The sequence below is a fragment of the Quercus suber genome, unplaced genomic scaffold (genome assembly GCF_002906115.3).
Source record: "Quercus suber isolate HL8 unplaced genomic scaffold, Cork oak 2.0 scaffold_1005, whole genome shotgun sequence".
Lineage (NCBI taxonomy): Eukaryota > Viridiplantae > Streptophyta > Magnoliopsida > Fagales > Fagaceae > Quercus > Quercus suber.
The window spans coordinates 36,513-50,500 of record NW_027070420.1 but is presented as its reverse complement, the minus strand read 5'-3'; the positions used below and the strand labels follow the sequence as shown (position 1 = coordinate 50,500).

At 34.9% G+C, this 13,988-nt stretch overlaps 1 protein-coding gene across 1 annotated transcript; it reads left to right on the top strand.

Moving 5' to 3' along the window:
- Window positions 1-8,673: 8,673 nt before the first annotated feature.
- LOC112025034 (rac-like GTP-binding protein ARAC7) lies at window positions 8,674-11,715 on the top strand. Its single transcript, XM_024057686.2, has 8 exons — window positions 8,674-8,988; window positions 9,349-9,436; window positions 9,642-9,751; window positions 10,084-10,147; window positions 10,241-10,305; window positions 10,396-10,461; window positions 10,577-10,683; window positions 11,399-11,715. Exons 1-8 carry the CDS (start codon window positions 8,890-8,892, stop codon window positions 11,427-11,429), a joined length of 630 nt encoding a protein of 209 aa, XP_023913454.1. The 5' UTR covers window positions 8,674-8,889; the 3' UTR covers window positions 11,430-11,715.
- Window positions 11,716-13,988: the final 2,273 nt, after the last annotated feature.

Sequence of the window (13,988 nt, the reverse complement as noted above, 5' to 3'; positions counted from 1 at the left end):
TCACTCTTGTAGGGTTGAATATGATTTTCGTCCCTATGGTATCACAATAGTTCGTTTTTCGTCCCTAAACTTTCACAAAAGTTCGTTTTTCGTCCCTAAACTTTCAAAAGTTCTTTTTTCGTCCCTAAACTTTTCCAAATGTATTGATTTTCGTCTCTCTCACATCAGCACACTGTCAAAGCCACGTCAGCACTCCGTCAAACGGAGGGACGAAAATCAATACGTTTGGAAAAGTTTAAGGACGAAAATAGAACTTTTGAAAGTTTAGGGACGAAAAACGAACTTTGTGATAGTTCAGGGACTAAAAACGAACTTTTGTGATAGTTTAGGGACGAAAATAATATTTTACCCTTAAGAAAATTACACATAATGAGTATATTTTTTAGAATTATTTGAAATTCACATATTTACGTGTAATTAAACATAAAATTAATGTGATATTTCCTACCAAGACTAAAATAATAGTGTAATTTTAAGCAATCAAAACTAAGTTCTTAAAGTGACTAATTGATTAAGACAAATTGCATCATTACGAAATTATTATTTTATTTGTTCAAACAGTTACCTTAAAATATTGAATTTTTATGATGTTAGAAGAGCATGTATGGTTTAGCAATGTTTTTATGGCAAAAATGGACAAATAATACAATTTGGTGAAATATTTAGCAATCTATCACTGCTTGTGAACTATTTAGCAATCTACCACTATTTTGTAACTTGAGTTCATAAAACTCGAGTTTTACATGTAACTTGAGTTTTAAAAAATCAAGTTCTTTAAAAATGTGCTCCGTTGTAAACAAGAATTCTGCACCAGGCAATTGATATCTAGTGCGTACTTGTTGAAGATTTTCATTATTAAAAGTTTATAAATGATTCTAAAGCATATATATTAAAATTTTGAAACAAATCAACAAAATAGGACGGAACGAAGGAGTAACCCAAAAAAAGCCTTTCTTGAACAATTATTAAATAGTGACCAGTAATGAAATTGCAAAAACAAAAAAGCTAATATCAAGCATAGGCTGGAAATAAAGAAAAGAAAAAAAATGAAAAAAAGAAGAAGAAGAAAGGAAGAAACTTAGTATGCAATAGACAGAGAACAAAGACTATGAAGAGTAAGATAGCTAATATACCTAGCCTCTATTGGGCTTTCAATGGTCATCAATGGGCGATTTGAAGAGATTGAGCTAGATGGATCCATTATTGTGGTTGAAATATTGAAAGTTTCAAGGATGCAAGAGAGTTGTAAAATATAAAGGGTTTTCTTCTTGAACTGTTTTGCTCAAGAGTGTTTTTTAGATTCAGATGGGAAGAATGGCGGGAGAAATTTGTGGCTTGATGAATTTTTCAAGTTTGAGATTTGTTCCACCCAAAAAAAAAAAAAAGTTAGATAAGTTTGTTTCTAACATTAAGGCTTACGGCAATCCTAGGCTTAATCTTTTTTTTTTTTTTCTTTTTTGTGTTTTTAAAAGAGTAAGTTAGTGGATTGATGATGTGGCGGTATCTTAAGCCATTAATTTTAAATGAGAGGTGAGGATTTAAAGAAATTTATTTGGTAGAATACCCTAGAAACTCTAGAAGATTTAAATCAGAACATATCATATACAGAAAAGAAGGCCATGTGTCTGCATTGTTGACCTTGGCTTGGGTCCCATTTAATTTGGCACACATCTCTAACTTGTGCCACCCATGGGTTCTTTGAGATTTTATTTTATTTTATTTTTAATTTTTTTTAACTCGATAATTGAGGAAGTGATTTCAATTTGTGCGTCTATGTTAGAAGGGTCTTAATCTCCACATTTTATTTAGTTAGTGGATGATATGACAATTTCTCATTTAAATAAAAGGAAATTTCAGTTAAAAAAATATTGGAAGTAAGTCAAACTTATGTTAGAAATACCCGAAGGTATCAAAAGTAAACTACAAAAATCTTGACATATTTACTCTACTCTAACTCTTAAGATGTTTGGTAAATAAGGAGCTTAACAAATAAGATTTTATTTTATTTATATTTTTATGATATTTTTGCTTTATTACTCCCAAATTCCGTCTTATTACTTTACGATGGTAAACAAAGAAGCTTAACACATAAGATTTTATTTATTATTTTTATGATATATTTTCTTTAGGGGGGGGGGGGGGCTACCCTTTGCTTGCAAGGTGTTTGATAATAAAGCACACAAAGAAGATAATTATACTAGTTTGAAAAAATATAATCGGGTTCACTACATAAAATGATATATATGTACTAGTGTAATCAAGTATGATAGGGTCTACTGCATAAAACTTGAGTTTTACTTGTAACTCGAGTTTGGAAAAATTAAGTTCCTTAAAAATGTGCTCCACTGTACTTAAGAATTTTGCACCAAGCAATACTTGTTAATAATTTTCATCATTAAAAGTTTATGGTTGATTCTAAAACATATATATTAAAATTTTGAAACAAACCAACAAAATAGGACGGAATGAGGGAGTAATAAAGAAAATATATCATAAAAATAATAAAATAAAATCTTATGTGTTAAGCTCGTTTATATATATACCATCTTAGAGTAATAAGACAGAATTTGGGAGTAATAAAGAAAAAATTTCATAAAAATATAAAAAATAAAATATTATTTGTTAAGCTCCTTTATTTACCAAGCATCTTAGAGTTAAGACTTAAGAGTAGAGTATTTTATGTCAAGATTTTTCATTTTTGTAGTTTACTTTTGATACTTTGGGTATTTCTAACATAGACGCACAAATTCAAATCACTTCCTCAATTATTGAGTTTAAAAAAATAAAATAAAATCTCAAAGAGCTTCCCTGGCTGGCACTTGTTAGAAATGTGTGCCAAATCAAATGGGACCCAAGCCAAGGTCGGCAGTGCGGACACGTGGGCTTCTTTTCTGTGTATGATATGTTCAAGTTCCTGCATCTGCATGTGTAAGAATAGGACAACAGTAAAGGATACTTTGGTCCATTTAATACCGAACGGTCGCATTAAGGTTTTTCAAAATTTGAATGCATTGATTAAAAGAAAAGAACGACTTTTCCTTCCCAAAAAAATTCCTGAAAGTGACATTTCGAAATTTGGAATGAGTTTCAATTAGTTTAATTAGTAAAGTTTTTGATAATTGTATAAGATATTTAAGGTTTAATTTCTGCTTATACTAAAAACTGATTAATATTTTAGTCTGATGATAAAAAGTTATTATCAAGAGTGAACACCATAAGTTAAAACTTAAAAAAAAAAAAAAAAAAAAAAAATTAGAACAAGTATTAACCAAAAAAAAAATTATATTACCTTACAACACTCACAGTATAAAATAACATTAAATCCCAAGTTGAAAAAATGAGTATAAATCTGTGCTATGTATCTAAAAGTTAAGATTTTCTCTCATCTATCTGTGTGTGTATTAAATACTTAGGCCATGTTTAGTAACAGCATTTAAACAACAAAAACTGTTGTTTAAACACCACAACAAGTATTTCCACACATTTTTTACTCACGCATATTTTCACAAAATTTAAACAATGTTACTGGAAATCTTTTGCCAAACGGGCCCTTAGTATTCTTTAAAAAAAAAAAAAAAAAAAAAAAAACAAAACAACAACAACAACAACAACAACAATGGGTAAATTCCACATTGAAAAATGAGGTCCTTTTGATATATATCACTATCAGTTTGTTTAAGACATTCTCTCTCCTCTCTCGTAGGTGTATTAAAATACTTAGTATGTTAAAAAATAAAAAATAAAAAAGTCCAAAAATTACTTATATGGTCACTTCACAAATATTAAGGATCTTGTGGTTCAAGTCTCCAAGAAAAAACGTCACATAATACTTCTTATTTTATTTTTATCCATATACAAGAGAGAGAGACATAATTTGAGAAAGTAATAAAAAAATAAATGAAATATAATGTAAAATAGATAATTTGATGTATATCGTTTTGAAAATTGGTTGTGTAAAAAAAAATTATAATGCTAAAATAAATAGAAAATTTTGCACCAACAATGCATAGTAAATTAAAAACTATTACATTTTATGGTTTTTTTTTTCTTTCGGTATTGTTTGATTCTATATCCCTTGGTTTAAATCAATATATTGGGGGATCTTGCTACTACAAGGAGTCAAAAAGTAGGGACTATGCATTTGCTATGACCAAGAAAATATTGCCTTTATTACAACAACAAACAAGAAGAAGAGTCATGTTCTTGTGCCAGAAATTATTTATTAAAAAAAAATTGACAAAATGAACTACTACTATTTAGGAATAATTACAAACTAAGTTAAAATGTAGTGGAAAATAAATTGACATGGTGATTTGTTTACGAATAGGGAAATCTATACGACAAAAACCCATCGGGTAATTTTAAGGTCACCACTCCTGAGAATTCACTATTATCACAACAAGTGGTTACAAATAAAGGAATCCCAGTACCTTATACCAACTTACAGTTGAAACCTTACCCAATACTCAATTAGACTTGTTCTATAGTGACAATCTCTCCTTTCAATGCATGACTCTCAGTACATGACTAACCAATTTGATGCGCGGATCCTAGTACGCAGCTTACTCACCAACTTAAGAAAGATGTTGGCTGCAAAGTTCTTCAATTCATCAACATGATGAAGATCACGAAATTCCTTGGTTACAAAACTCTACGATGTACAAACACAGCAGCTTCTTGAATAGAAATATAAATTAGGGCATATGTCTTCGGTTCACAATACTCAATTAAACTTGTTCTATAGTGACAATCTCTCCTTTCAATGCATGACTCCCAGTACGTGACTAACCAATTTGATACACGGATCCCAGTACGTAGCTTACTCACCAACTTAAGAAAGATGTTAGCTGCAAAGTTCTTCAGTTCATTAAGATGATGAAAATCATGAAGCTCCTTGGTTACAAAACTTTACGGTGTACAAACACAGTAGCTTCTTGAATAGAAATATAAATTAGGGCATATGTCTTCGGTTCACAATATGCTTGTGAAAACTTTTGCATTGAGGTGCATCAGTTATAATGACCCTTAAAACAATCCTTATATATGTTTAGGGTTATGAGAAAAGAAAGGTCAAACATCTATTCACGGATTGGAGTGAAATCAAATTTGAAAAATTGATTTTCATAAACCTTGACAGATACCCTATCTATCGAGCAGCTGTTGAGTATCTGACTTAAACAATCTTTTAAACCTCGATAAATACTAGTTGTTGAGATAGCTATCGAGTTTTAAAATTAGCACTTCTTCACTTGATTCTTGGATAGACTTACATGGTTTTAACACTTGAACTTGAAACCTTTTCATTGAAGCATTAAACACATCATATCCACCCAATTACAAATAAAATGCGTTTTGTCAAAAGATTAACCAATTCTATATATTCCTAATATGATTCACATATGTCCTAACACAAAACAAGATTGGTTGCCATTAATTTAAAGCTTATTAAAAAGTTTAGGGGTGTGCATAAGTCGGGTTGGATTGGGTTGGGGGGTTTTTTTCAACCTAATCTATTATGGTGGATTAAAAAGCAATCAAACTCAACTCAACTCATCATAGGGGTTTAACCCAACCAACCTAATCCACATGGAATGAGTAAGATCGGCTTAAACCCTTGGGTTGGACAAATTTTTTTAACTACTACTATTATTATTATTAAATTCAGTATTAGAACAACCTTAGTGTTCCACCACAAATAAGAGCAAATTTATAACCAATCAATCCTGATATAACACTAAATCAAGCCAAACTATACGATATGAACTTAGGGTTTGAGTTTTATTTAGGAAGAGAAAAAAAAATTGAATAATATATTTTTAAATTTTAAATATATATTAAATATAGACAAATTGGATCAAGTTAAGCAAATTTATAAATTTTATAACCCAAACTCAAATCAACCCTTTTTTTTTTTTTTTTTTTTTTTTTCTGATGTGTTAGCACCAACGCACAGTGATCTGAAGTTGAATCCACTACATGGATAACCGTAGCATCTCTGTATTGATCTTTCCAATCTGTTGTAGTCAACACCCTATCAAGTCTTAATTGAATTCTTTCCCCAGCTGACCTTTGGTTACACCAAGTGAACTTAGGACCCTCATATCCAAGGTCTAGAAAACCACAAACATTAACTACTCTTCTAAAACCCTCCATCTGCTGTTGTGGTCTCTCTGGGCCTCCCCATTTCTCAGAGCTTGATAAAATTTCGTTAAAATCCCCCATGCAGACCCATGGCATCTGAAATTGTAGTAGCTCCCAGGACTCCTTCCTCCTATTTGTATCCGGGTTGCCGTAGAAGCCCGTAATTCTTCATTTAAAACCAGACGTAGGATCAGTCACAACTGCATCTATATGATACTTAGTATAACTTTTAAGCTCCACATTTAGATCCCTTTCCCATAACATTGCTATTCCGCCACTTCTTCCTTTACTAGGAATTATAACTCCATTTAATAAGCCTACCTTCACCATTATTCTCCGCATTCTACTTATACCAGCTTTTGTCTCCATCAAAAATACCAGTTTGGGGCACCATCGTTGCACCAACTCGCGCAACGCTCGAACTGACCGGGGGTGCCCCAGCCCCCGATAGTTCCAGCTTAAGGTATTCATGGCTCCCGGCGGTGCTGCTCTGCAGACACCGCCGATAGGTCGAAAGGAATTGAGTTACTACCACACAGCTTTTTTTTCCTTCTTGCATCAGCCTCTTCCTCATCTACCCAGAGAGTTCTCTTTACACCCACCATACTACTAGCAACATCCCCTCCCATTTCATTTTCTTTATTTTGACTCTGGGCTAGCTTCTTCAATTTACCTTTCTTTTTCTGGGCTTTATTTTCCTTATTATTATTTTTCTTCTCTACACTGAGCCCAATATCCATTTTAACTGGGCTAGTGACTTCCTGAAGCTCCATATTTTTAACTTCTTCACGGCCCATGTGAGCTATTTCACTTGCATCACTTTCACATTCTACTGTTGATATAGAGTTATGGGTCGGCCCTATATTTTGGTTTTCTCCTTTCCCCTTTTCACCGTGGACATTTTCCCCTTTTTTCCTTGCTTCTATCCCATCAGGTCTAATATTTTGAATTTGAAAATTAATTTGACGTGCCTCTTGCGTGGCTTGCTCACCTTCCACTGACATCACTGAGACAAGACTTCCACTTTTTGCATTTCCAAGCTTTTCCTCGGCTTGTGCACCGCCAAGGTAAGTGGAGTAGCCACCGTCTTCCGCTTCAAGCTGCACCTTTTCTTTCATTGCCATATCATCAGCTTGCTGGTTAAAAGGATTCCTTCTTTGTTTTTCTTTTGTCCAGCCGGCTTTGCTTCCACCTTGAGCCCTTAACCATTCACCATATTGCAGAGCTTGGTTTGGTTGGCCACTTTTCTTACAATGTTTCTCATCATGCCCCATTACTCCACATCTGAAGCAGAAAACCGGCAGCCTTTCATACCGAAATTGGATGCAAAAACTCTTCCCCTCTGGACTAGCAACCTTACCACACCTTTTTAAAGGTTTCTCCAGTGGAAGATTCACCTTTATTCTCATGAATTTTGCTTGCTCTGACATCCATGATCTTGTATCCACTATCATAAAAATTCCCAAATTGCTGCCTATCTCCTTACCTATCTTCTCTGTCATCATATCAAAAGGCAAACCCCATATTTGTACCCAAAAGGGAGAATGAGTAAAAGAAATATTACCTGCCGTCATTCCCCTCTCCCATCTTTTGAGCAACAAAATATTATTTTCAAAGTTCTATGGCCCATTTGTTTCAACCCACCTTAGCTGGTATTCATTAGCAAACTTGAATTGGAGGATATCATTCCCAACTTCCACAATTTTCAAATCCTGGTCAATTTTCCAAGCAGTCCTTAAGGTGTTCTTTAGGGCCTGCAGATTTTGCTTTCTGTCCGACAAAAGCTTTCCCATCAGGCTTTGAGAACACTCCTCTATTACCTGTGCTCTGCCTTCTTCCGAAACTGAGATCTGCAACTCTTCTTCTTCCGTTAGCTGCATGTTCTTCAACACATCTATCAACTCTTGCTCCATGATTTTGACCCTCACCGTGAGATTTTAAGCCTTTCAAAAACGTTGAGGCCACCTAATTCAGAATAAAAGCTCCGAAATAGGGCCTTAGAGATCGTTCCTATCAAGGAAAGGAATAAAACACTTGAGAAAGAAATGAACACTCGAGAGAGGAAACACTCCCACGTGGGAGAGAGAAAAAGTTTTTAATTTAAACTCAAATCAACCCACTACAAAAATAAATAAATAAATAAATAAATCTCCCAACCCAGCCCAACTCTACAAATTAGGCTAGATCAAGTTGATTTTCGCGGTTCACTGCACTGTGCACATCCCAAAAAAAGGTTTATGGTATTGGTAGCTAGAGAATCAGAGACCAGCTACCCTGGCAATAAATATATTAATGTGACTGATAGTTGGAAACCAGTTAGGAAGGCAAGGGGACTAGGGGCCTAGTGTAGTGGTGGCCGTTTGTGAGAGGGACCCATTTCTTCTTACATTTCAAAAAAGAAATATTGCTGTTGGATTTGAAATTTCTTGAGAGGGATGAAAAAGGACTGTGTGACCCTTGACGACAAACAACAACATCTTCTCTCTCTCTCATATTTATTAATTAATTTTTTTTTAAAATTTTTAATTCTTTTCTTGAAACTGGAAGAGGCTCCTTTATATCATCTCAAGTCTCAAACTTCAACATGTCATGACACTGTTCTCTTCACTCTCCTTCTCTCTTCACCCTTCTCCTTTTGTGTAACTTTTTTTCTTTGAAGCTTCTTGTGTTACCTTTAACCTTTATAGATTCTAATACATATAGCTCTGTAGCTCAAGAGCTACTGTACAAAGCTATTGGTTTTAAAGGATGAGTGCTTCAAAGTTCATTAAATGTGTCACAGTTGGAGATGGAGCTGTTGGGAAGACCTGTATGCTCATTTGTTATACTAGCAACAAGTTCCCCACTGTAAGTCTTTCTAGTTTTAAAAACCCACCTGAAAAAGCCTTTTACTTTTCTTGTTTTTTGTTCCATTTATGGACATTCATGAGATTTCTGCTTGTGGGTCTTCTCCTCCTGAACTGGTCCTCAACATGTACTGTAAATTAGTTAACCAAAGCATTTATTTATTGTAAAATGCATTTCTTCTCTTTGATTAGGATATATTTACTTGTCCAGCAAAAGTTATCAAATATATATATATATATATATATATATTGTTTGTACAACCAAAAGTTCTAGTTTGAAACGGGGTGTGCATTATATGAGCAAGCACTAGGCTAAAATGGTCTCTCCCTGTCTCTAAATTTTTGTGGTATTCTTTGGCAGGATTATATACCCACAGTGTTTGACAACTTCAGCGCCAATGTTGCTGTGGATGGGAGCATTGTCAACTTAGGACTATGGGATACTGCAGGTACTAGGTTTCCCCATACACAAACTTCTTCTATGATTCTCTCTCTCTCTTTCTATTATTACCTTGTTTTGCAATGAGGATCTATCATGCAACTACGGTCCCATTGCTTGCTTTAGTTGATGTTTAGGATTTTGGTTTAGTGTTGATGTTTAGGATTTTGGTTTAGTGACTTAATTCTTGACACTCTTTTCTCTTTGGTTTAAAGGTCAGGAAGATTATAGCAGGTTAAGGCCACTGAGTTACAGAGGTGCAGATATATTTGTCTTAGCTTTCTCGTTAATCAGTAGGGCAAGCTATGAAAATGTTCTTAAGAAGGTACTGATTTTAATGCATACCCTTTTATCACTTTAGCCATTCTCACTTTTTCTCTTTTCCCTTTACTTCTGTTGTCTATATTTTGGACGGTGTTTGAAAAAAGTGGATCATATTTCCCTTTTATATTAAAGCCTATGGAGTTGTTTGCCTTTTTCCCTTTCATTTGCATATATGTTGTACACTTTATAAATTTGCTTTCAATGGTCTTTGGGGTTAGTGATATTGGGCGATCATCGATGAGTATGGTGCTTTTGTTTCTTGATTAGCTGGAGAAAATTTAGTACAGCACTAACTGAAGTTGTCAATTTGGTGCTTTTTTCCTTTCTTCTCAGTGGATGCCAGAACTTCGTCGATTTGCTCCCAATGTTCCAATCGTTCTTGTTGGAACTAAGTTAGGTAGGCAACAACTTCACAAACTTGCATACTGAGCATACTTTATGCCATTGTACCGAGATTTTGTGGATAACTAATTTTGTTTATCTATTTTAGATCTTCGCGAGGACAGTAGGTATTTAGTTGATCATATGGGATCTAATGTCATAACATCTGCTCAGGTAAGCATTGTTTATTTTCCTCAATAATTTTATACTCAGAAAGCATCTGCTTGGCTTGATGAAATTTGCTTATTCGCATGTAACCAACAGGGAGAGGAACTAAGAAAACAAATTGGTGCAGCAGCTTATATAGAGTGCAGCTCTAAGACTCAACAGGTAGATTGTTTGATCCATTTCCTGTGCTTTCTAAACAGTTATCTTATAAAATAAAAAATAAAAAATTGTTTGATTAATATTACTAATGGACAATGACCTGCATTTAATCTTTTAGAATGTCAAAGCTGTATTTGATACTGCAATTAAGGTTGTTCTTCAACCTCCGAGGAGGAAGGAGATGGCAAGGAAGAAAAGTCGCAGAAGGTCTGGCTGCGGAATTGTGTAAGTACAGTTTTTTCCCCATTGGTGTTTTTTGTTGTTCCAAGTGTATTACTCTCTTAAATTAAAAGAGATATAGTAGGTTCTAATTGCCCATAGGTAGTTTCTTTAATTGTTTAGTAGCTATTACATTAATCTTTTACTTGAGAGTTATCCTATTGGTGTGACTACTGATAAGGGATCCACAGTGGTAAGGTTTGAGTTTGGTTGTGGTTTTAAGATAGTGGGTTGGATGCTTTAACATGATATCAGGGTCTGGTTTGTTTCCTCTCAATCTCCAAATGCTAGGCCTGTTTGCCTTTGTTTTGATTCTTTTGGATCAATGGGTCAATTTGTTACAATTCCAGTTTAGAGGTGTATCGGAATCTCATATTCATATATTTTGGGTTTAAATAAGAATATACTATAAGATGTTGGATAATTTTATGTAAATATGTCCTCTTTGCTCCTCTTTAACTAATCATGAAGGTTATATACTTAAAGGAGCAAGATCATATGTTGTGTTACTTAGGAAACTCCCCATAATTAGGTTCATGTAAAGTTTAAATGTATTTTCTATCATAATAATGGGATTTAGAAATGAATCATCTCCTTTACACATGCAAATTCATTCTGACTCATCATTAGAACATAATGATCTTTTCTTGGTATATCATTACTATTGAAGGGCTGTGCTTAGAGTGCTGTCTATTAAACATGCGTGTTCTTATCACTGCAGGACTATTGTCTGTGGAGGCTGTGCTGCCTAGTCTATGCTTAAGCTGCTGTGGATAATAAGTGCCCCACCTTTGATCGGGATTGTTGTTTTGCAAATGCTTTTTGGTGCTGATTCCTGACAGCCATTTACATATCTAAACTGGCTAATGTGTGTACTTTAGTTGCAGTAACATAGTTTGAACTAAGAAATTTTTAGCTTCTTTCACAAATTGGGCAAACGAGAATGGGGATTCTCTCATGTATTGTTACTATGTAAATTACGCTCTGTGGTTGTTAAAGTGAATTCTGCTTGCTATGTACTATTCATTATTCATGAAATTGTCAATCATTTTGTAGCAGAAGAAATTTTTTGTTCCCTCTTAAAATGGCACGTATGGTTCTTACCTTTGTCTACACGTGGACATGTTGGCACGTATTTCAACGCTCGAAAATGTGTTGAAAACACAAGAGCTATTTAGACCCCCAATTAAAATTACGGCTCGATAGATTTTACACAAACTTAATAATAAGCGCGGAATAGTGTAAACACAAGCATATAAGCAAAACAACTACTCTAATCCATAATTAAAGCAACACAGCAGTAATAATGAAATGAACAAGAGTAGGGAAGAAGGATGCAAACACAGAAAACACCGAGACGTGTTTTCGAAGAGGAAACCGAAGAACTCGGCGAAAAACCTCTCCGCCGCCCTCCAAGCGGAAATCGATCCACTAGACAATCAGTTGGGATACATGAGTAAGCAAGAGACCCTCCAAGCCTAATCTACCCGATGTACCTAAGCCCTCCAAGCTCCTACTCCAACAAGGCTTCTCGGAACCGTGTCTTGTCTTAGTTCTCCGGATCCCGCAACAAGCTCCATGTTGCATCTGCCATCCTTGGCTTCTTCCAATGCTTCCCAGCAACTCCAAAGCACTCTCTACACTCTGAATAGGTGTGGGTTTGTGTTTGGGTACAATAATTTCTCACTAAGGAGGAGTAGCTCTCTCTCAAAAGAGGGTGTGTGTGTTGTAGAAAACCTATCTAGGGTTTTTCTCTCTGAATGGCCTACCATACATTTGTGGGTAATGAGGGTATATATAGTATGGGTGAAGGGTAAGAGAGTCACTTTTAAAAAACCTCCAGGCAGAATGTTTCGCGACTGTCTCGCGGGAAGGCCTTACCCGCGAGACAATCGCGAAAATGACATCCTGGCACGACTCTTCAGCTTCCAGTCATGTGCTTCTCACATGGCTCTTTCGCGGGTTAGCTTCCAGCGACACACCCGCGAGATCCATTGATCTTCAATAAAGCTTGAGTCTTCACCAACTTGATACTAAACCCAATACAATTAAATCCCACAAGATACAAGGAAATGAATTAAAGTAATTACAACACATTTTGTCATGGAATAAAGCCAATATAAAACATAGTTGTAAATCACAACTTTACAATCTCCCCCTTTGGCTATTCCGTGACAAACACCCTATAACAGACTCTAGACTTAAACTGAGTTTGGAAACAATGGCAAAACTCACTCACACCTAAATCTAGAAGCTGTGATGAACTTGGAACATGTATACCTGTAACCTGAAACACTTGCACAAAACACATTAGACCCTCAAGGTAAATCAGGTGATAAAAGGACAAGTATAATGCAACAAGTAAACTGCGATCAAGCAAAATGGAATAAAACATTAGACCATGGCAAGATCAAACAAGTAATCACTATACACAAGCAATTACTATGCTCATTCACTCAAGGAATGAACATTCGGATATGCAAGATGATAAGCTCATTTGAAGAGTACCATTTGCAAATCCAACACTCAACCAATGCAAAATACTTGAAGAATTTGCATCTAGGAACAATCCTACTAGGGCACAAGAGTGTTCATCACTCAACCAATGCATAAAACGTATATGCATCTAGAACAATCCTACACGGGCACAAGAGTGATGTAGTGAAGTAAATGTATGACATTAAACTTCAATAGCACAAGCATAAAGGCTGCATAAGCAAAGTATTGCAAATACATGGCACAAACCATAAAAGCCTACAAAACATGCAATGAAACAAACCCTTAAAGCTTACAAAAGCAACATGGGTACAAACGTGTACCAACACATAAACATGATGCAAAGCATAGATACTAAAAGTAACACAAAGCATCATAAAGCAACGAGAAAACAAGCATAAAGTAAATCAAGGTTTTCTCAAAAACAATGTCTTCTCCCCCTTGGTATATGCATCTCCCCTATGGCTTTCTCCCCCTACGAATGTGCACAAGGTAGAATTTCTCCCCTAAGAGTGTGCACATGAGTCACATAGAAATGACAAACACACTGGTATACTCTCCGGAATATTCTCCCCCTTTTTTCACGAATAGACAAATGAATCAAGAGGAAGAGGGAAAGAAGAAAATATGAAGATGAATGAGAAAATGAAACTCAAACATTAGACAAAAACATTTTAAAACAATGCTACAAAGCATAAAGAACATGACATGTTAAGGATAATGGAACATGATGTGGACCTAGGCATGACATAGACACAAGAACATGTAAAATGTGCTAAAAGGTCTGAAAAGACTTAACAAGCATGAGTGAATGC

Bases quoted from the DNA above. Each gene is read 5' to 3' on its own strand.
- LOC112025034 (XM_024057686.2), top strand. From the start codon at position 8,890: ATGAGTGCTTCAAAGTTCATTAAATGTGTCACAGTTGGAGATGGAGCT. The intron at 9,752-10,083 runs GTACTGATTTTA...CTTTCTTCTCAG, and splicing joins ATGAAAATGTTCTTAAGAAG to TGGATGCCAGAACTTCGTCG. The intron at 10,306-10,395 runs GTAAGCATTGTT...TGTAACCAACAG, and splicing joins ATGTCATAACATCTGCTCAG to GGAGAGGAACTAAGAAAACA.